This window comes from Cynocephalus volans, chromosome 14, assembly GCF_027409185.1.
Source record: "Cynocephalus volans isolate mCynVol1 chromosome 14, mCynVol1.pri, whole genome shotgun sequence".
NCBI classification, from domain to species: Eukaryota; Metazoa; Chordata; class Mammalia; order Dermoptera; family Cynocephalidae; genus Cynocephalus; species Cynocephalus volans.
The window spans coordinates 9,568,406-9,591,066 of record NC_084473.1 but is presented as its reverse complement, the minus strand read 5'-3'; the positions used below and the strand labels follow the sequence as shown (position 1 = coordinate 9,591,066).

General features: G+C 46.6%; 1 protein-coding gene across 3 annotated transcripts in view; it reads right to left on the bottom strand.

Annotated features, from left to right (window-relative positions):
• ASAP2 (ArfGAP with SH3 domain, ankyrin repeat and PH domain 2) overlaps nucleotides 1-22,661 on the bottom strand; it is a 172,026-nt gene that overhangs the window by 7,834 nt on the left and 141,531 nt on the right. For 2 of the 3 annotated variants that reach the window (XM_063078131.1, XM_063078132.1), the window contains 9 exons: nucleotides 21,773-21,867; nucleotides 15,737-15,926; nucleotides 13,815-13,900; nucleotides 11,576-11,691; nucleotides 10,491-10,558; nucleotides 9,001-9,114; nucleotides 6,503-6,755; nucleotides 3,883-4,017; nucleotides 1,975-2,140 (listed from right to left, as the gene is read on the bottom strand). In XM_063078131.1, coding sequence (XP_062934201.1) covers nucleotides 1,975-2,140; nucleotides 3,883-4,017; nucleotides 6,503-6,755; nucleotides 9,001-9,114; nucleotides 10,491-10,558; nucleotides 11,576-11,691; nucleotides 13,815-13,900; nucleotides 15,737-15,926; nucleotides 21,773-21,867 — 1,223 coding nt within the window. The remainder of the gene's footprint in view (nucleotides 1-1,974; nucleotides 2,141-3,882; nucleotides 4,018-6,502; nucleotides 6,756-9,000; nucleotides 9,115-10,490; nucleotides 10,559-11,575; nucleotides 11,692-13,814; nucleotides 13,901-15,736; nucleotides 15,927-21,772; nucleotides 21,868-22,661) is intronic. The other variant, XM_063078133.1, reaches the window with a different exon arrangement.

Here is a 22,661-nt window from a genome sequence, read left to right as displayed (position 1 = left end):
GGACACCAGCTGCAGTTGTTGGGAGTATCTTAAAACAGAGGGACTAAGTGAAAGCTTAACTTCATTTCTCTGTTCAACTCCCAGAAAACTTACACCCTGCAGGTGAGAGACTAGAAGATTGTTCTCTAGAGAACCTATTGACCAAGAAAAAAAGGCCCACATTCAGAGTTCCCAGACAAACAGCCCAGCCAGATCACTCGAGTGAAACCCACACTGGTGGTGCTGTGCATTCAGGTGCAGGTTGTCACGCACCTGACATAGGAACACACAGGCACAGACCCCACTATGCAGAAAAGCAACAACTAAAACACCCCCCCCCCAAAAAAAACCATCACTAACATTCTCAGAGAGATAAGAGAAAAAGACCTCGTGAAACAAAAATAGGAGACTATAAAGAGTTTAACTTGAGAATTATTACATGAGAGCAGAAATGAAAAACTCAATACAAGAATTGGAAGATAAAACTCAGAAAATCTCCTAGAAAGTAGATTTTAAAACCAGGCAAGCAAACTAAGCAGGAATGGAAATGAGGTGGCAGGCAGCCAGCTGATGATGCAAAACACATGTCCCCTGCCCCGCAGCCCCGCCCCAGAGCCCAGCTGCTGCACAGCCAGCCCCGGCTTCTCGGTGGCATCACAGAACTGGCTCCTGTCATGGGAGCGTGAGGATCCCGCAAGCTTCCCACCATCTCATGCCTTCAGAAAGAACCCTGGGCCTTAGGGATAAAGGTGGTGCAGTCAGAAGGAAGAAGGGGTCTACACTTAGGACTGGGGTACAACTGAGAACAAGCACACTAAACCTGGTGTGGATGAGAGGTCAACGCCCACTGTTAAATCACTAAGATTTTGGGGTCGTCTGTCACAGCAGTTAGCTCCCTCTAGTAAAAAGAGAAAAGATGATACATTTAGAGGAAAGGCCGAGGAGACTGGACATCTGAAGAGTGAGAATTATATTTAAAAAGAGAATAGAAAAAAAAGAATTAAAGGCATAAAAAAATCAGTGAACTTTCTCAGAATTGAAAGTGTCCTTTAGATCTTGGAAGGCTCCATCATCTATCTGGCAGCATGAGTGAAAACAGACTCACACTGGAGAGTCAGAGCCCAGCAGGGAGAGGAGGCTTCTGCACAGAGGAGGTGGTGGAGGCAGCGATGGGAGAGCTGTTCCACAAAGGAGTACCGACCAAGCAAGCAGACGTGGGAGCCGCCTTCTCACCATCCGAGAAGGGAGTAACAAGTACAGGAAAGGAGAAAATGAGAATGAACCCTGTGCTGGTTGGAGAACACTCTTTATGGAGAGGTGGAGTCTATGACCACCTGGTGCCACTCCACAGCCCTCTCTGCCCCTGACTGAATCTGGGTTCTGTCACTACGTGACCAGTAACATGTGGTGGAGGTAATGTGTGCCAGTTCCTAGGACCAGGGCCATCTCTGGGGACTTGTCCTTGGACCCAGCCACCATGAAGAAAAAACATTATTTCCAATATTCTATTATTTCCAACATTATTTCCATTAAGTCCATATTTGTTATGGACAAATGGAGAAACGGGAATCAGGTCTGAAGATTAGCTGGTAGCTAGGTGTCCATGCTAACTTCCTGATTTGCTGGTTGCACTGTATGTATGTAGGAGAACGTCCTTGCCTGTAGGAAATACATGCCGCACACTGCAGGGGTCCGCGTGTTCAAGACAGCCCTGTCAGCGAGCAGCAGAGAGAACCAGGGGCTTCACGGCTCGAGAACATGAAACCCCCAAAGCCCCTGTGTCTTACTAAACTGAAATCTAAACTTATTATGTGGATTTAAGATATATGTTTGTAAAAAATGTTTACAGTTTAAAAATTTTTGATGAATTAATTTAAAGACCCTGGGACCTGATGCATTAGCTAGGCAACACTGCTCTGGGCCAGTGCCATTTGGAAGGTTCCTGACTGGGTGACATGGCCAGGTGTGGGCGGACGCTCAGAAGAGGCAGATTACCCAGGAGCAGGCTTCTTCTGAGGGAGGCGGCTCGGTGGCTGGGGCGGCAGGGGTGGGGGCTTGCTCTGTGAGATCCCAGGCTGAGACGGCTTGCTCGGCTGACCCAAGGCTTCCATCACACTGGGTGTCTTGGCCACAGGAGGGGGCGGCGTGGGAGTCAGGGGATCTGTGGAGAGAGAAAATGAGAGAGAAACACACAGGATCAGCCTCCAAGGCTTCACACTCCAACCTTCTCACCAGAGGCTTTACCAATAAGGGCTTCTATTCCTACTGCTATTTCCTAAGGAAAAAACCTGCTGCTGTTTCCTTGCTGATTTTCAGAAAACAGTATTAGTAGGAGGGGGTGGAGAGTCTTTTCCAAATTAATAAGGAAGCTGAAAGCCTAAAGTTATGACTGAAATTTTTCTATTAGCTTGTGAGTATTTTCTCAGCTAGCAGTCCTCATGGGGAAGCCAACACGGTTTTCTAAGCTCAACTCTAAGCCATTGCAGCAGCAGGCTGGGGCCCAGTTCTGGCCCTATCTCTGCCCTGGGAGCTGGGCCTTCTGGGGCCAGGACTGTTTGCCTCCACGGGCCATCGCCAAAAGGGAACGAGGCCCTATTTCACCAGGCTGCCAAGCAGGCGCAGACCTGAGGGCAGATCATGGATCGCTAACTTTGCAAAGGCTCCACAATCTGTGAGGTGGGCAGGGCCAAGAATTTTATTATAATCTACATTTTACAGACAAGGAGGCTGTGGCTCAAGGAAGTAAAGTGACTTTGCCAAGGAAGACAGCTGGCAAGACATGGAGCCAGGTCCTGAGCCCGTGTCTTCTTTCCCCATTGCTCCTCTCTGACAAGTGTTGAAGCCCACTGTAAATGCCTGGCTTTACCACCCTGTGGTCCTAGTTAAGGGGCATCTATGGCAGGATGGGAGCTAACACATGCAGGACAAGCCAGGGGAGCAAGGTCTTCGGCTGGCCAAGGAGGGACCTTGGGGTGGGGAAAATGAAGGGACTCAGTTTGTGGTCTTGCTTTTCTTTTTTCATTCTTGTTTCCTTTTTCTGTTTTAAAGGAAAAGTCAAAAGGCAGATTCTAGCATACAAATCTAGCCCCAGGGACAGCAGACTATGAGGTAGGAAAGTGGGCTTCTGGCCTACTACGTGCCCCTTTTGCTGTTCGACTTGGATATGCCTCAGCTTGGCCCCCCAACCCCTCAGCCTTGGACGGCCTCTGGAAGACCCTCCCAGACACACTGCTGACAGCTCTGCCACCAGCATATGCACACGTGGCACTTACTGTAGCTGGGGTGGGCTGCTTTTTATTTTGACTTACTTTAAGGAAATCAAAGCACCTTAGCCCAGGAAATATTCTCAGTGCTCTGGAAGCAATGAGCCCAGAGATGCTGGACTCGTCCCTCCCAGAGCCAGTGCACAGCAGGAAGGAGACAGGGCAGCATCCTGTTTGTGTCGCCGACTCAGTAAAAAAGACACTTCGGCTCTGCATGTCGGAGAAAAACCTCTTCCAACAGCCTCCCACCCTGAGGTTTTGGGGACTTTCAACCACATTTTGACACCGAAAAAAAAAAAAAAAAAGCTAGATTATGATCCAAATGACTGTCCCCAAATATTAGAAATCACCAAATGGCCAAAGGAAATGGAAGCCCTGGGGTACTGTGTAAAGGAGGAAATGTTGCTAAAATGCTTTGGAAGATGGAGAGAGTGAGGGAGGCATCATGGGGTATGGAGGTGGGGCAGACAGGCTGGTAGGCTTGGAGGCCCTGTGGAAGAGCCACAGTTGGCCACACACTGTCGGGCCCCTGGCACGTGTCTTTGCCAGTGGGTGTGCAGCTCTCTCCCCATGTAGTGCCCCTCTGCCATCCAGATCTACAAAGCCCATGGGCAAGAAAGGAAAAAGGAAAGAAACGTACTGGTCGATGTCACTCGAAGAGGGGGCAGCGGGGGATGGACAGCTGGCGGATCTGACGAAGATCGCTGCCTGCTCACACCGTCCACACTTACAGAGTTTGTCTTCCACAGTGTGTTAGCTGAGGAGGCTGTCTGAACTAAACCCGCACACATGCACGTGCACACACACACACACACACACACACACACAACAAAAACAGAAACAAAACACTGCGTTATTGATCCTCTCCCTTATAAAATGATCCACATGACCCTTCTAGAATAGCAGATATGCGAGGGTACTTCGAAAAGTTCATGGAAAGATTCATACTATCTTTTAATTTTATTTTCACCAACTTTTTGAAGTATCCTTGTAGAAGCTGACCTTATTTATTCTTATCTCTGGTAAATGGAAAATAAATACTGATACCCACTAAACCAAAGACGCTTCAGGGATCATTCCCAGCTGGTTTTCTCAATCAGACTGTGAAATTTCTAAATTCCTGATTTTATTTCTGAAATGCAAATACTGTGTGAAAAGGGAAATATGTCATCACAACCCTGTCTCCTGAGCACTGCGTTAACTGCTTATGGAACTGGGAGCCTGTGCTCATCTCTGCCATTTCAGCGAGTCCCTGCTGTGGCTGTGGGGGTCATCGCTATGCAGGGAAGGCAGCCTGTCCCTGCCTGGGCTGCTGGAGGGAGGGTGCAGGTCACACAGCAGGGCAGGGTGCTCCCCACTGACCTCCTGCAAACAAACTTCTGGCCAGAAGCCAGCACGTATGGCACGAAGCAGGTTCAGGAACCCACAAAAGAGATGGCATGTCCCTGATCACTAGCCCTTCCTCTGCCTCACAAGCTCCAAGTTCAGGTGCACAGGACCCAGGTGTGCAGGTGTGGCTTGTGTTCTGAGGCTGTGCATGGCCTATGGGAGGGCTAGGCCTGGGGACGAGAACAGAGCCTGGTCCAGAGGAAGCCTCCACACTGCTCCTGCAGCCAACAGGGTCTGCCCAAAAGTGCCAGGCTGACGACGGCAACTCCCTTTTTTATTTATTTGTTGGGCGGGAATTCCACCTTGGACCAAGTGTGGACTAGATGAAGAACAGGGCAAGATCCATGTGGGGGCAGGGCAGCAGGTGAGAAGTACAGTCCACGTGTCATCTAAAGAGGAAGCAAAGCTAAAGACAAGAATGACAAAAACGAATGGGAAGAAAAAAAAAATCAAAGCCTTCTATTTCCAAGACTGTAGGACACCAAGAAATCAAGATGAAGAGCTCACCATGACCCAAAAGAGCACATAAAACCTTTCCTCATGTGACACACGCAGCTAGAAGATGACCAAAGCACTTTGCCTCTGGACCTTACAGAATTAATGGGGAAGAATTAGTGGGAGAAGGCAACGGGATGCCACCTGCAGGCCAGCCTGGGGAAGGGATGGGGAGGAGACTTAATCTTGCAATTGCCTTCCTGGTTCAGGGAAGCCCTTGTCAAGCTCGGGCAGATGCTGGCTGGTTTCTGGGCCTGCTCTCAGTGGGTTTGCTCTGAAGACTGTGATTCAGTGACTCAAACGATAGGTTCACCGTCACTCCTCTGGGCCCCTCTGGGTGACGGGACTGTGAGACACCCAGGACAGCAGGGGGCCAGCCACCCTTCATGCCATGGTCTCTCACCCTTCATGCCAGCTCTTCCAGTCCCTGCTATCACTGCTCACCTGCACTCCCTTTCCCAGTGATTAGCTATGGCATACACACAATTTGGGACGTATTTTTATTATGACATAGGCTCCGCACCATCAGCAGCTCAGAGCTGCCACAACGCCTGGATAACATGCTCTTGTCCTTTCTAGCCCCTTCCCAACAAAGCCTGAGCAGCTCTTCTCTCACCTGGAAAGCCCTCTGAAAGCCACTGGCCATGGCTGACACCCCAGCCCAGAGCTGAGCCAGTCACCTGCTGGGCTGCTTTCAAGGAGCATAGTAGCCAGCTGGTCTCCAGTACTGGGCAAATTACTTAACTTTTGGGAGCTTCAGTGTCCCTATTTATAAAAACAAAAACCAGCATCTGTTGAGCCACACTTGCTATTCTGCGACAGAATAGCTGAAGTCAGTACAGCATGCTTTCTGCACTTCAAGCAGTGGCAGGACCCACAGGGGTGATTTTGTATTTTTACAATTAGGCTGAACACGGCTCCCCAAATTAGTATCTTTTTATCCTTCATTTCATGGGGATCACGGAGAAAAAATAATCACAGGTGCACCAACTGGCTCAGTTGCAGGCAGAGGAGAAATAAAAAAGGGAAGAATGAAAGCCACGGGAGGCGTAGTGAGTGGAGAAAGAGAAAGGAACAGAGAGAAGGTGTGCAGGAAAGCATCTCTCGGCACCAGCTCCAGGAGCCAACCGTGGGCCCACCCTCAGTACCCAAATCACACGGGCGCCACACCTCTGCCCAGAGTAAGAATCAAGTCAAGATACTCTAGCACCATTTGGTGTCATAGAATGATGGACTCCGTTTAGGAAGCAAATGGAAAACCACCAAAGAGCCCAAATGTCACCGAGTTGGAGGCAAAGCAGCTGCAAACTTTCCAAAGCACAAAACAAAACAAAACCCTCCATGCGTTCTCAGGGGAACACAGACAGGTTCCTTACCTTTGCCAACATTGCGAGGGGGGAGTGGGGGTGCGCTGGTGGTGCTGGGGGCTGTGGGCTGGGTGGGAGGTGGGCTGCCACTCAGAATGGCTCCGTAGGTCTCATTCTGCAAGATGCTGGGCACAAAACCCCTCTGCTTGTCCTTGGCAAGGTTTGCAGCATCTCTGGCCAAAGACGCAGCATTAGACTGAAGCTGGTTGGATCCCAGCTGGTAGAAGCTGACGGGCCGGTCTTCCCGCCGGTTGGGACTAGGCTGTAGAGGAACACCAAGGGCAGGGCGTGTAAGAAGGGGACACGTATCTGTCTTGGTGATAACATCCAATGTAGCGATGAGAACTCACGTGACCTCTTTGCTTTGCATCATGCCATTTTAGCACTCAACTGTTGCGTGAGAGCTGCAAGATTTAAAACTCACTCTTCTTACATCTCACAATTAAAACACATACCACGTCCCCTAAAAAAGCCATGACTTAAGAGTTAAAATTCTTCATTCTGTGAAAGATTTCAAATATAAGCTATTTCATCTTATTGGCCAGAGTTACGTCAACCTCGCTGTGCATTTTCCCTATGGTTCCCCTTCCTAAATATGCTTTCTTAGGTTATAGGACAGTATAGCTGGCTCTGGCCAACTGGCTGCAAACAATCTCCAACAGCTATATGGAGAACTCAGTGGAGATCAATGTTTTCTTCCTATATGGACAGGAACTCTTGAGATTCCTCTAACTCAGGGGTTGGCAAACTACAGCCTGTGGGCCACCACCTGCTTTTATAAATAAAGTTTTATTGGAACGTGGCCATGTCCTGTCATTTTTATGTTGTCCATGGTTGCTTTGGAGTCATCCTGGCTGAGCTGGGAAGTTGCAACAAAGGCTGTGAGATTTTAGGCCTGGGAGCCTAAAATATTTGCTGTTTGGCCCTTTAAGAGTTTGCCCATCCCTGCTCTACCTGAAGGTCATGTGCTTTATTGGAAACTAATCCATAGACTTATGACTCTGGTAACTGAGTTCTAACTCATATTTCAAATGGCAGCTTCATTACACTAAGCTCTGATCTTTAGCAAATTATTTAACCTTGCTGCTCCCATTCTCATCTGTTAAATGGGTACAACTTTGCTCCTCTAGTACAGTGCCAGGAGCTTAGCAGATACTCAGTATTCAGCTGCTGCATACCCCCCCCCCCAGGACCACCCACCAACTATAGGTTCTGGCCAAATCAACAGCTCAAACCCAGATCTCAGCAGCCAGTGGCTTTTCACATATATTCCCAAATTCCAACGAAGCCGACAGATGCAGGGACAAACCATGCCCACCGCTCTGCTAGAAATCCAGTGAGTGGGGTGCATGGGTCTTAGGAGTGCAGACCAGAGCCCTTGCTTTCACTGTTACTTGGACTCTGCTACCTGCCTCATCACTTGCCCATCAGATGGGAATGTGAGGCGTAACCACGTGATGAAGAGGCACTCTGGGGCAGGCTTCTTCAAACTTGTTTTTAAAGCAGGGAAGCATAAAATTAGTCAGCTCCTTTCACTTTGTTACTGTTTTGTAGCTAACTCGGTGAAGACATTTCTTATTCTGCATTCTAAGAAACAGTAAGTATAGATGTTAACTGCTCCAGGAACGAAGATAATCCAATAGGCTTCAGAAATTCCATTCTATCTACCTATCTAATTAGACATCCTCACTACACACCAGAACACTAAAGTCCCACGGTAAAAATAAAAAATGTAAGCCACAGGAATGTGTGTACCATGGCACTTCCCACAATCCGCACACAGAACGCTTTTCAGGCACATCTCGCAGCACACTGCTGAAAGGGAGGTGGAACAGGTGCAGCCAAGAGTATGGACTTTGGGGTCAAACCAGCTGAGTTGGACTCTCGGCTCTGAGACCTGTGAGAGGTAGCAACCTTCCGGCTCCACCCATGTGTGCAAGGCAGTGAGTGTGCTGAGAGGGAGGTGCACTAGGAGGCAAAAGTCCTCCTTCTAGTCCCAAGGTTGCTTCTAAATAGTTGCTGCCCTTAGGCCAAGTCAACCTCTCTCTTGTAGCTTCAATGTCTCCATTTGATAAAGGAAGGAGTTGGACCCAGAGAGCTCTAAGGGTTGTTTAATGATTTCAGTACCGGTTCTTACGATCAACCAGGTGAACATGATCCTCTGCACTGGGGGGAAGCTGGCTCTTTATAACATAGTTATAAAGTGAGTGAGCTTCCTCTAAAACACGCTGGAATCAAAGGCCCTCCTATACCTTTCCCAGTAGGAAAAGGTGAGTAGTGGCTTCTGATTACATAATTAGCTGGTCCTTTAAATTAATGTGCATAGGAGCTGGAGACAGGAGGTACTTGGGGTGGGGGGAAACCTACCAAGACCAATGAAAGCAAAAAGCAAGCTATGTTTTTTTTTCTACAAGACAGCTTTCTGCCTTACTGACAGGCTACGACTCCCCATGGCTCTGAATGAAGCTTATGAAAACCCTTTTAACATTTGGCAACCTGGCACAGACCTGCAATTTCTCGTCCACATCGTCATCACTTTCGTCCAGGTCTTCGTGGAGCAATCGCCATTCATACTCAACGTGAACGTGAGAATTAAACCTTCCAGATAAGGCTTGGGTCAGCTGAGAACAGCAAAGGGAAGGTCAGTGCTGCTGCTCATACACTCAGCCCTGGAGGCAGGCACCCTGAGGTGTCCAGGCAGACAGCAGGTGGACAGTGCAGAAGCAGAGTCCCAGGAGGCCTGGCCCAGAAGTTAGGGAGCCTGCATTCTACTCCGAGGGAAGCTCATTTAAATCTCTAGGTCTCAGGTTGAGCCCCTTCCACCCAATTTGTAGGATAATCTTGAAACTCAAACCTAGTAATTCCCAGTAAATGCTCTGCAAACTGTAGAGTGCTGTACACAGGCAGGAACATCTGAGATCTAAAGGATGATGATCAAGTATTGATACTATGTATGGGAGCAAACTCTAGCTTAGGAAAACAAATGTGTCTATTAACTATAAACCCAGCCTTTCTCAGCTAGTAGGAGAGAAGTAAGCCCTGCAGAATACAATCTGAATGACTATTTTATTTCTCTCAAGGAAGGTAGATAGCTAGTTTAATTCTAGATGCACAAAAGAGAGTTAATTCATTACATAGAATGGGTATTTTAGGACTGTAGGGCTATATATTCCCCATAGCTAGATTGTAGCTATGTGACCTTGGGCAAGTTACTTAACCTTTCTGTGCCTGCTTCCCCATCTGCAAAATGGGAACAACAATAGAAACTATGTCATAAAGTAGTTAAAATGATTAAATGAGTTAATGGATCTATAGTGCTTACAACAGTACCTGTTATTTATCCTATACTTGGATAGCATTTATTATCAATAGTTCTATTTACTGAGCACTTACTATGTGCCAATTGCTTTACAGAGTTCAACAATAATTCTCAAAACAACCTTCAAACTGGAATAACTGACTCCAGTAATAACTGACTCCACTTTACAAATGAGGAAACTGCCTCAGAGAGTTTGAGTGTCTTTCCCAAGTCACAGTGGTGTAGTCCCACCACAAACCCAGGTCTGCCAGACCCCGGTGGGCTCTTTGCATTGTCCACACTGCCTCTCTTCCAGAACAGGAAAGGGAAAGACAGAGCAGGGCAACCCACGTGACAGGGGTTAAGGAACAAAGTAAGCAAGCCAGCTTCAGCATGCTGCAAAGTAATGAGAGAACAGAGAATGGGCCCTCGGGGCCAGCCTCAGGCCTCTGCTCCAGCTGTCCCTGACACCGCCAGTGGTGTTGTCAACATGTCTAACCAAATATACTGGCTTGTGTTCCAAGTCTCACTATGAGGGGGGGTGATCACCTCCTCTATAAAGACTCCCCAGTATACCTTCTCCAAATCAGGCCAATTCTTAGCTCATCCCATCTAGGACACTGGGACTGCTCAGCAACACGTGCTGAGGGGCTCAGAGCAAACCCCCTTGCCCACACCCACGCTGGCAGGGAGACTCACCAGCTCCTCACAGCGCTCATGCTTGAGGCGTTTGGCGATGTCCAGTGGAGTCTCTCCCGACTCATTTGCTAAAGGTCAAAGGTGAAAAAAGGAGGCATTATGGCAAATTCAGCAAAGGTCTGACATCTGGGGCAGTTTCAAAAAAGATACTATAAAGAAGCACTGAATTAAATTGAGCACAAGTAATGAGATACAGTTAGTGTGACCTAGGTGGGGCTGAATTTGTCTTATAATTCTATAGAACTGCAGCACAGTATAGAAGGTAAGATTTTAAAAAGCAAGGTTTGAACTAATGAATATAACAAAACTGTTGAAACAGCCTACTAATAAAAATCAATATCCAAACTATAAGTTGTTGAATAAATCAGTTTCATCTCTAACCCAAAGCACTGCTAACCTAGTTCCATGCATTTGAATGTAATAACCTTTTATACCTCCTTTTTGTACTTTCTTCTAAATAAGTCTCAGTCGATGAGGTTTGATTATTAATCTTTTAAAAAAGAAGCATGGCTCTCAAGCAGACCTGTGTTTTTTCCCACTCTTTCTTTGTTCAATAGTTCTTTAAAAATACTTCCTCATGAAATGACAACAGCTGGCTGCCCTCAAGGCACAATGGTCAGCGTGTCAGGGAGGGACAAAAGCCAAGCAAGAATTAGGGTCCCTTGTGGGGAGACTCAGTGCAAATGAAAGGAGGGGCAGTCAAGAGCATCTCCCCCAACTAAACCATCTAAATCCACAGACAAGCAAGGGCTAAGTGATGTCAGAATGAGGTGAGAAGGCTTAGGGTTTGTTAACAGGAGGCTCAAATTCCCCCAGCTTTGCCCAAATTCCCCCCCAGCAGCAGAGACAGCTGCAAGGCCTGTCCTTAGCCTTTCTTATAATCTGTAAAATGCCTATAAATGCATCCAGAGTCTAAGCAGGTGGGTGAATACTGCCAGCCAACACGGAGCCCACATCAGCCTCACAGAACATGCAGGGAGAAGGCCTTTCTTCTCAGAAGCAGGTTTTCCTCTGATAAGAGCCCAGAGCGTTGGTACCGCCGCTTCCAACTGCATTACGGAAACTGCAAACAGGAGGCCACTCACCTATCTCAATGGACGCCTTCCCCCGCAGGAGGAGCTTGAGGCACTCAGCATTGTCAGTCAGGCAGCAGTAGTGCAGAGCGGTGCTGCCTTTACCTGTCTGTTTATCCAGGTTCCCACTGGCCCGGAACAGGGACAGAGAAAAGAGAACAGAACAGTGACTCACAGACCAGAGGACCAGGGCTTGCCCGGCAGGGAACGCAGGGCACGTGAATGGGAGAGGCAGTGGGCAGAGCCCATGAGCGAATGGTTTCTCTAGACTGTCCCTACAGTGGGTGGGAAACAACAGCACAAGGTGAGGGGGACACCAACCGCACCATCCCTACCTGTGTGGATGAGGAGGCCTTGGTACACGCAATCAGAGAAATAACACAGTGACAAAAGAGGAGGCCAAAAAGGGAGCAGGCATCTGTGTTCTGCTGAGCAGGGGCTGGGGGTAGGGGACAGTGCCAAGGGGCTGCTGTGTCCTGCTGGGCCTCAGGAAGTCTGCATGACTCACCATCCTGTCCATGAGCTTTTTTCCATCTTATTATTTGATACTCCCACCAGGAAGGGGACTTTCCTGAAGTCCAGAGTCCCAAGGCTCCTGAGCCTGTTCGCCCTGGGACTGCCTTCTGAAAGCAGGCTAAGGGGGATTCTTGAGAAGATTTTCAAGAGTTCTTCCAATGTAAAACAAGGCCAGGCTATCTAAAAAAGGGTGCCCATGCTCCCCAGACATGGAACAAGCCATTCAACCCCCCAGAGGGAGGCAGCCCTGCAAGTGTGGATGGACAGTGGGGCTCTGCGCCCCTGGACAGACAGGTGGGGACAGAGAAGTGACCTCAGGTGGTGGAACCCACTACTCCCATCAGGAGGAAATCAGCAACATTTTCAATGTAAAAAAGCCTTGTTTTCTGATCTCTCCTCTACTGCTGTCCTTCCATTCTGGAAGAAAAGGATCTAGAATTTTCCTTCCGCCCCCAGAGAATTTACAATGAGGGAGAGGCATCATTCAGCTATTCACCTTCCACCAGGAGTCCAGTGAACTCGGGCTCCTTAGGAAGGGGATGTAGGTCTTGGGGATGACCCACCCAAAGCCCCTCTACTTCTAGACATTTCTTCACTCCACCATCCAGGAATGATAGGGAAACACAGAGGATATAAAATGAAAACTATTACATTGCTTTTGCATTGTAGAATTTTCCATTTCATTTGGAGCAATTTCAGTGGCTTTCAACTAGCACCTCCCCCTCGGACACATATATACCCTAAACCATGATCAGGGAGTCAAAACACACATTGAAGGGACTTGGAGACTGGCCTTCAGCTGCCAGGAGGTAACACACACAAGTGAAACAGTATACACCAAACAACAGGGACTCCTGTGCCCATGTCAAACTGCACGTGCACATCCCTAAAGGCCATTTCTACTCAAAGCTTAAGAACAACTTCTCAAACCAAACAAAATGCCCGTAACCCATTGTTCTGGTTACACTCTGAGTCAGATATGTCCCCCAAAAGTTCATATGTTGGAAATTTGATCTTCACTGTAACAGTATAAAGAGAGTGGGAAATACAATTACGGTATTTGAAAGGTGGGACCTCTGAGGTGATTGGATCATGAGTTCTGTGCCCACATGAATGGAATGATCCACTCATGAGTTATCAAGGGTGCAATTCTGATGGCTTTATAAAGAGAGCAAGTGAGAAGATTAACTTTCTTGCTTATGCCATTTCTTGTCATGTGATGCCCTGGTCACTGTGGGACCCTGTAGAGAGTTCCCACCCAGCAGAAGGCCCTCACCAAATGCACCCCATTGACTATGACCTTCTCAGCCTCCAAAGTATAAGAAATAAATTTCATTTCTTTATAAATCACCCAGTTTCAGGTATTGTTATAAGCAACAGGAACAGACTAATACACACAAATGGTGGTCACAGGTCCCAGACACACAGTCTGCTTTCCAGGGCTCAGATTCAGCAGCTGTGTCTACTTGGTCTCTCTCTCAGTCCCAGACACTAGAAGTTGGATCTTGTAGATACTACAAAGGTTTTCTATTCTCACATTCTGGGGCTTTTTTTTTTTTTAGGATTTCCATGGAACACCCACATCTGGCAGCACTTTTTCTGTCCCATAATTCATGTTTAGACCTGGGAAGATTCTCTTGGCAACACAACTGAAGCAATGAGGTAGCATCTGATTCCTGCCTTGGAAATTCCAAGGAACAAAAGCAAACACCTCCCTTAATTTCAGAACACCTACCTGTTCTGAACTAAAAAGTCTACAATGTGAAGAGAAGTCCGATCCACAGATCTGACTGCAAGATGGAGGGCCGTTTCATCTGGCTCCTGAAAACCAAACAAATATAAATTTAAAAATATTTATGTAACTCACTTAAAAATCAATAATAGTAAACCTATAGTTACCTATGTTAACACCAGTAATGTTATCTTTTTGTGAAAACTTCTTTTTATGAAATAAAAATAATTTAGTGACAAAGACATTCCAGAATTCTAATGGTAGCATTCAATGTGTCCAACACAAATGAAATCATGTATATCTCTTCCAAAAGACTTTCATCCTTTTAATCAAAAAACTTATCTCTAAGATATACTGTGCCCTTATAATCTCCATAGCAAACTTTCTGCCCTCGGGAACATGCAATTTAGATAGATTCTATTCCTCCTTCCTCCATGGGAAATAAATGAGAAATTCTGCAGTTTCATTTCAAAGTCCTCTAGATTGATTGCCCCCGTTCCTGCATCAACAACACAAGGTGTTGCCTGCAAGCAGAAGTCTTGTTCAAAGAACCCAGGAAGGTTCTCCCAGGCCTCCTGAACTCCAATCCCTTTACCTGCTCCCTGAGTAATTAGAGATGTATGTTTTCTAAGCAGGGTTGAAGTTTTTCATTCTGTACTTACAGATAAGGCTATGAATGCTAAGACCCATACTCTCTTCAGCTCACTTTACTTCATACAGGGAGATACATGACCACCATTGCCTCTTCAGCAGGTAAGCGTGGCAGGGGGGAGAGAAGAGGTGAAAGAGGATGTTTCAGAGATATGGGTGGGTGAGAGAACTGGAGGGGAAGGAAATATCCGGAGAACAGAGACATGGGGCAGAATGAGGCACCTCCCACCTGCCTCCCCTGCCCTTCTGATTGCGGCACAGCTCAGGGTTGAGCATGCTTCGCCCTGCACTGCCTGGCCTGAGTTCTCTCTAAAGGAGAGAATGAGGCCACCCCATAGTCTGAGTGTGCATGGACCCACATCCAGGAGCACGTCTGTCACCAGGAGAAAGATGCTGTTGCCCTAAGCATCCCCACCCACCCTGGTGCTAGCCTGAGAGGACGTGGCTAGATCCCTGTGGTGTCTGGGCTTCCAACACGATGGCTCCACAGAGCAGCTCTGCTGATGAGGGGCGAGCCCAGTCCTGAGGTCAGGAGGTTCCAGGGACCGAAGTATACGTCCACAGGGTGTTTGTGGAAGAGAACCAGGAGACATGCTAACCCCTTTGGCGCTGGTAGTTTCCTGTGAACCTGCTCAAGAGAGTTCCCTCAGCAAATGGGAGATGTCTCCCCTACTTCACTCCCTGCGCATGGTGGGGTGCAGGTTGCAGGGAACCATCCCCCTAGAACTCTCCTCCTCCTCATCAGTGTGACTTCAGGAAGCCAATGCCGAGGATCGGCTGCGACCAGGCTCCCAGCAGAGGTTTGAAGCCCATGAGGCTGCCCGGGCTGCTAAGATGCCTTCCTCTCTGTCCCAGGGCTGGGTTCTCTCCAGAGCTGGCACTACATTTTTGCTTTAAGAGTAAAGCACTGGCTGGGTACAAAGTTTCAGTGAGACAGGAGGAATAAGTTCTGGATATCTATTGCACAGCATAGTGACTACAGTTGATATTTGTAATAATGCGTATTTCAAAATTGCTAAAAGAAGAGAGGTGATGGATATGTTAATTACCTTTAGTCATCCCACACATTAATATATATCAAAACAGCCCACCGTACGCCATAAATATATATGCAATTATTTGTCAATTAAAAAAAAAAATAAACCACCAGTTTCTTCCTACAGAACTCAGTGCTGTCTTCTTTCACAGAACTACAAAGCTCAGTCAGCATTTCTTATTACACTGCCCTGCCATTCTTTCCTTTTTCTTTTAAAAGTAGCAACCCACACTCTTACATGTCCATTGGCCAGCGGGATTTTTTCAGTGAGATCCACACCATCAGCATAAGCTTGGAGTAATCCAAAAATATCTCTAGTCTTGACGGCCTCGCAAAGGCTGTGAAGCTTTGCTGCATTATCTGCATGCTTTTTCCTTGAATATCTCCTCTCGATGTACTTGGCCGTGATGTAGTCCTTTCTTGCATTCCTGAAACCAGACATAATTGCCTTGTGCATCACAAAGGGCCTCCGTTCAGTCATCCAGCATCCGATCATCCATAACCACTTTAAAAACCCTGCCCCGCCCTCCTGGCGAGCAGCACAACAGCAAGATGCAACGCAGGCGTGGCGCCATGTGGCTCCTGGAGCGCCAGTGCTCACTGCGACCCAGACACCTTCAAGAAGCTGTCCTGGGCCTCACCCAGATAGAAGGGATGGTGGCCAGGTGGACAACTCCCTCACGTTCTCAGCCTGCCGGCCTCTGCCTGTCTCCCTCCTCCCTCCTGAAGGTCTGTGCTCCCCCCTCATCATGCCGGTGCCCTCTACCTGGCATGTTTGTGGTACCTTCTCTCCTGAATCCACGTTCTCTCCACAGCCACTCATGGGCCATCTACTCCAGGTGGACCGGCCACCCTTCCTCTGCCCTCCCAGCCACCCTGGCCTGGCCTCTGCTCTAACCCTCTCTCCCCAGTCGTTTGCCTGCCTATCTCCCCCACAGGCCCACAAGCCCCTCAGGGACACACAGACCGTGTCCTCTCTTTTGAAGGCACCATGCTGGGTATAAAAGGCAGTCACTAACTGTCAGAAGAACCAAAGTGAACTGTTGGTCTTCTTTGTGTTCTATTTTCTGGCCTTTAAATGGCACTGTGCTCAGACTCCACCCTATCCAAGGAGCCCAGAGGGGCAGCAAAGCCAGAGGAGTTCAAGAAGCCTGGGTTCAAGTCCCACTCCCAGCACATACTGACAGTTTCAGCTTGAACAACTATCTCATCTCTTCAGGCCTCAAGTGAAAATGCACACAATAGTTCTTAGTAGAACTGTGAGAAGTACATAAGTTAACATGGCTGTGGAGCACACAGTAGGTCCTAGGACCTTGGAAAGTGCTGATGAACTTAAAAGAAGGGGAACAGGAGAAACAGCAGCTTACCAGTCAAAAGGTCTCTAAGCATTGAATAATCCCAACTGCTCTTAGGATCTTAACAAACACCAGCAATGCTAAGTTACCTACATCAAACAAGTCAGAAATGTCAAAAAACAACCTGAATATTCATCAGCTGGTAACAGAATAAATAAAATGTGGTATGTCCATACAATGGAGTATTAGTTGGCAATAAAAAAGGAATGAGATTCTGACACGCTACAACAAGGATTAATCTTGAAAACACTGTGCTGGGTGAAAGAAGCCAGTCACAAAAGATCACATATTGTGTGATTCTATTTATACGAAATGTCCAGAATAGGCAAATCTATAGAGACAGAAAATAGATTAGTGGTTGCCTAGGGCTGGGGTGTGCAGAGGGATTGAGCAGGTGATTAACGGGTATGGAGTTTCTTTTTAGGGTGATAAAAATCTTCAAAAATCAATTGTGGTATGGATGCACAACTCTGTGAATATACTAAAAGCCACTGAATTGTACACTTAAAATGGGTAAACTGTATGGCATGTGAATTCAATAAAGCTGCTTAAAAAAAAAATGCCAGAAAAAAAAAAATTCTACCGACAATATTTTAGTCAATAAATCTGTCAGAAATGTAGGGAGAATAACCTGATAGGATTTGATCCCTTGGCTCCTCTTGCCCACTCTTTCCGAAAGGTATGAACTGCACTGAAATTTCAGAAGGTCAGGCAGGGGAGGTTGAACTAACAGGAGGGGCTGCACTGTCCACAGGGTGATGGTCAGCACTGAGAGGGCCTGATCTCATACCAACTCCAGCACTTCCATTGGTGTGACCTTGGCAAGCAACTCAACCTCCTGGCCAGTAAAATAAGGATTGTACCTACCTCTTGGGGCTGTGGCAGGATTACATGAGATAACATTTACCAGAGAAGCTTTCAGCACAGCGTTTTAGGAAGGCCAGCTATGATTATTGGAATGGTCAGCCCGAAACAAAGGGGCTAAGGTTGGGAACCTGTCAGCTCTTCTCAGCTCTGGCACCCGGGGCTGTGCCCATTGATGCAATCACTGCTGCTTGGTCAGCCCACTCCTCCCATCAACACCATGGAAGTCCTGGCTGAAGCACACCAGGGGAGGGCTCTGGCCCCTGTCTTGCCCACCCTGCAAACCTAGGTTCAGGCTTGTGCCTCAACTTCCCACACTGCACTCCACTGCCTGCACAGCACCCACTGTGGTGCTGAGTGACTTCAGTGTGTGTCACACCCACATGAGTCCCACTGGATCCTCAGCACAGTGCAATGAGTCTTTATCTCCCCCACCTTGCAGATAAGTGCACTGAAGTCCACAAAGGCAAGATTAGATTCTGTTTCCTCAAGCAGCTGACAAGCTCCCTGGGGGCAGGTTCTCCTCTTCGGGCCTCTGAGCACAATGTAAGACGCTTGGGGAACTAACTGCTCTACAACCTGCTCCACAACCACTCCTGGCTTGATGACGTGTCATGTTGGCAGCTTATCTAATGATTTAAACCCTACGGGGCCTCTTGTGACAGGCAATTAGACCGGACAGTTGTCAAGTTTTATGTACTTTTAATAGTCACTGTGGGATACTCATTACTGTGATCCCCCGCAGGAAGGGGATAGAGATAAACTAGACTTCCTTATTTTTTTAAATGTATTTTTCATCTGCCCAGGGCTTTCGGTCTGAAGGTAGTTCCTACACAAATGTGGGCACGGATCTATTTACAACACGTTCTCTGGTTTTGTGAAGGAGGTTTGCTCTGCCAATGCAATCCCCTTCCCTTTTAAAAAATTTTTTGTTTAAAAGCTTAGGCTTGGAGAAAATGAATTTAATATAACCAAATATAAATTTAGTGTTCAGAGGAGAAGGGCTTTCCTTACCCTTCTGAAGGACAGGATGTGTATAACGGTCCCAAATCACAGAGAGAAAGAGTTCTGGCCTCTGTGAGCAGATACAAGTCTGGCCTTTCCACACCCAGTAATATCCTCTCAACACCCCCAAAATACATCTAGGGAACCACAGTCCAGAAGAGGGTATCTCTGATTTCCCCTTCAATAGACGTATCTGCAGATGGTATGTTGCTCTGAGATAAAGCTAGAAACAGTATATTCCTTTTCATCTGGAAGTAAAATGTTTGCTTATTTAAGAAGCACAGAGCTATTTACTTGACTTGCTGATTCATTAAATATTTACTGAGCCACCACAAGCAACATACTGTGGTGAAAAACACAAAAATGAGTAAGATGCAATTTATCAGAAAAATATGTGTAAATAACTAGGTATAATATAAGTGGGATGAAGTGTTTTAAAATAAAGCCAAATGCTACAGGAGCACCAAGAACCAAACAATTGATTTTAACTGAAGAGGAATGAAAGAAGCTGGCAATTTGCCAGCACACTGGTCATCTGCCCTCATTTTGGAGGGAAGAACTGGGGGGTTGTGTAAACTTCCTTTTCAACAGTGCCAAGGTTGGGGATAGGAGAGAACATTTATAATGGAGGATTCCAACTAGGTAGCATGCAGTTTTAGAATCATCTAGCCCCAGAACAAATGCTCTACTCTTATAAGGTATATCTGGTACTTGGAAGAAATTATTCATCATATACTTTATTCAGAACTGACCGATGTTACAGCATTTCAGGAGACTGGTGCCTTCAGTGTGAGAAGAACAAGCAGAAAGAGCAGGTGTCAATTAAACAGCAGTAACTAAACTGGCCGCACTGGACCATGACATCTCCTCCACTAAACAGGATCCTCCATCCCAGGAAAAGTTTGATCACCTCTAGACAACTCTCTACTAGAAACCTAGAGAAGAGGGCCCTCATTCTAGAGGGTGTGTGGAATCAATGCAGGGTACATATGTGGACTCTGTGGCCCATACAACAAAGCAGGCAGAGTAGCTAACACCAACTAAGCAGCAAACCTAAGTGCACCATGTTTTTCCTCCTCATTTTGCTCATTTTCCCAGTGCCTCTGTGAGGTGGGTGGTGTCGTCTCCTTTTTTGCATTTGAGGAAATTGGGGCTGAGGCTCAGAGAGGTCAAATAACCTGTCCTGGTCCCATGACTCAGGTAAGAACTGGGATACATATGTGTCCCTATCACCCCTCCAGGTCTGGGTAAGAACACAGACTTGAAACTTAAATCTTCATCAAGAGAGGATAAAAAACTTTGTAGGCCTCGTGACTGATCTCTAAAATCACACATTATCCAATTTCAAGGAAATGCTACAACACAAACGCTTTTTTTTACGGGATTCAAACAGAAATGAACTTTAATCCAACACCCACTAAATGGCTCACCTAGGATATGTGATACCTGAGAGGGCCTACAATGCACATGGTACCAGGATGTCAGCTCTCTCACTGTATCAAGATATATCACCAGAACACAAAAGAACACATGTCTAGCAAACTCAATTTCCCAAAGACCTGCCCCACAAAATGGTTACAAAAATCTAAATTCTCTGCTTTTTCAAAGGGCCCACACACTACCACCTATTTGTAAAACCACTCTTGAAGACATTGTACACTGCTACTCAGTGTCTTTTAGGAGAATCCATGCCATTGATTCTATTTCAGCCTTCTTTCAAGAAAAGTGCTACCTCTGTAAATGAATTTTTATACTTTCTCTCCTCCTATATTTTTTTACATTTCCCTCTCCTGCCATAACATTTGGATCCAGCCTCACCACTCAAAGGCTGGTGCTGTCTCTTTTAACTGGCCCGGTGACCTCTCCTTTCTTCCGTCTGCCTCAGTTGGCATCATGTCACACACAGCAGGGAAACCACCCCTAAGCTCTCTCATGGGCAGGCAGGCCATTCTTTTGGTGATAACCAAAACAATCTGCTCTGATCAGGTCAGCTAAAGTACAGTGCCTTAGGAGATACGGGATAAGTCAGTAATCACATCCACCCACCCTAAAAAAATGTTAGCATATGACCATTTTACTTAAAAGCAGGCATAATGGCACCAGAAAGCCATAAAATAACCTAAGATGATTCTTACAACTCCTTACGCTAGAACCCTGCATGTAGGATGTAACCTAATAACAATTCCAAATCTATATGTCATGTACAACCAATAGAAACCTGAGGAAGTAATTAGGCAGGCTGTCTTTCTCTCTCTCAGCTTTGACCCTTCCCCCTTCTTGTGATTATAAAATGTTTTAAGTTCTGCAGGCCCTCTTCAAAACACTGCATTAGGACTGTCTGATCTATGTCTCCCTGGCTGTTCTCCCATATTGGCTCAACAAACTCTTGCTATATGTATTTGGCCTCAGTTTCTTTTTAGGTCAACAAAGGGCTGAAGTCTAAGGCAGGCAGGACACCCAGTGCCCTGACCTGTTGGTCTCCTGTCCATCTCTTTCTCAAAGACCAGTGTGATCTGGGCAACTTGCACTTTGATAACATTGGCAAGAAAATTCCCTGTTGTAAGCTCTGCCTCGCTGGGCCAGCTGGATGCATGATGAGGCACAAAGCTTCTCAGTTAAGTTTTGTGTCAACAGTAAAACAAATACAAAACTTTTTTTTTTGAAGGAAACAACACACTCCATACTTGCAAGGACACCGGCATGTATCTACGACAACCAGCCCTCTTTGGCTTGGAATTTTTGCAGCGAGAACCAAAATGAGAAAGTGACTAACGAGGATAGAAAGCAGAGGCAGGAAGTCCGGGGTGTTACAGACGCCAGCAGTGAGCAAAACGCTGCCACACCTGCTTTCCTAGAAAAACTATCACACCAAATTTCTATTTGGTCACCCAAAAGGTTGAATTGACTAAGAAAACCCAACTTAGGCTGATTTATTTCCTAAACAAGCAACAATTGATGTACCCAAACCTTGTTATTCTCCTGCTCCCAGGGTTCGGGTAAAAGACAAGCCTTTGTTCGGAAAGAGAGACCAGCCAGCCCCATGTACTCACATGTCGCTGCCTGGATTGGGCTTGACCAAGTCCTCAGCGGGCAGGCAACACTCCATAATCTCATTAAAGCCTGCATTCCCAATATTCTTGGCAAGCTGCAAAAACAAAAGTCTATTCAGGGTACTCAATTATTAATACATTCCGCTGCTACACATTACTCATGTATCTAATGACTTATTTAATGGCCACTAAGAAATTGAGCAATAAAGTGGTTTGATTTTAATGAAGATGGACTAAACCCAAAGCCCAAAGGTACCCACACAATTAAAGATAAGAGCAGCACGCCTTTTACAGAGGAGCATTTGCACAGCATACCGACAGAGACAGAGTGAGGAAGTAACTTGGCCTGACCTGAGTTTCCGTTCCACCTCCCAAAAACCTGTGCTCCAACTGAAATGGATCTATTCCACGTCTCCCAAACAACCTTTACTATGCCAGATATTAGGTGGCTCCCAATCAACGGAAAGGGCACTGGGCCACAAAGCCAAGACTCAGTTCAAACCATAGTCCTATTTGCTGGCTGTGTGAACAACCACAGCAAGTCAGTTTACCTGAGCCTCAGAGTTTTCATCAGTAAAATGGGATGACACCTACCTCACAGGGCTGTAATAACGATAAAACAGGACAATTTAGGTGAAAGAACTCAACAGACCAAAGCACTAAAAATGTATTAGCTCCAAATGTAAGGTCTTTACTTGCCAATCAACCTTCTGACTTGTTAAATATTAACTTAATCCATTCTAACTGAATGTTTACTGAATACCAGGCACCAAGCTCGATGAGACAGACACAAAGATGAGCATCAAGGCTCACCTTAGTCAAGCTACTTGACAACATGGCAACAGGCGTTCTTTTGAATGAATGAATGACTAGGAGCTCCTTAAGAGCA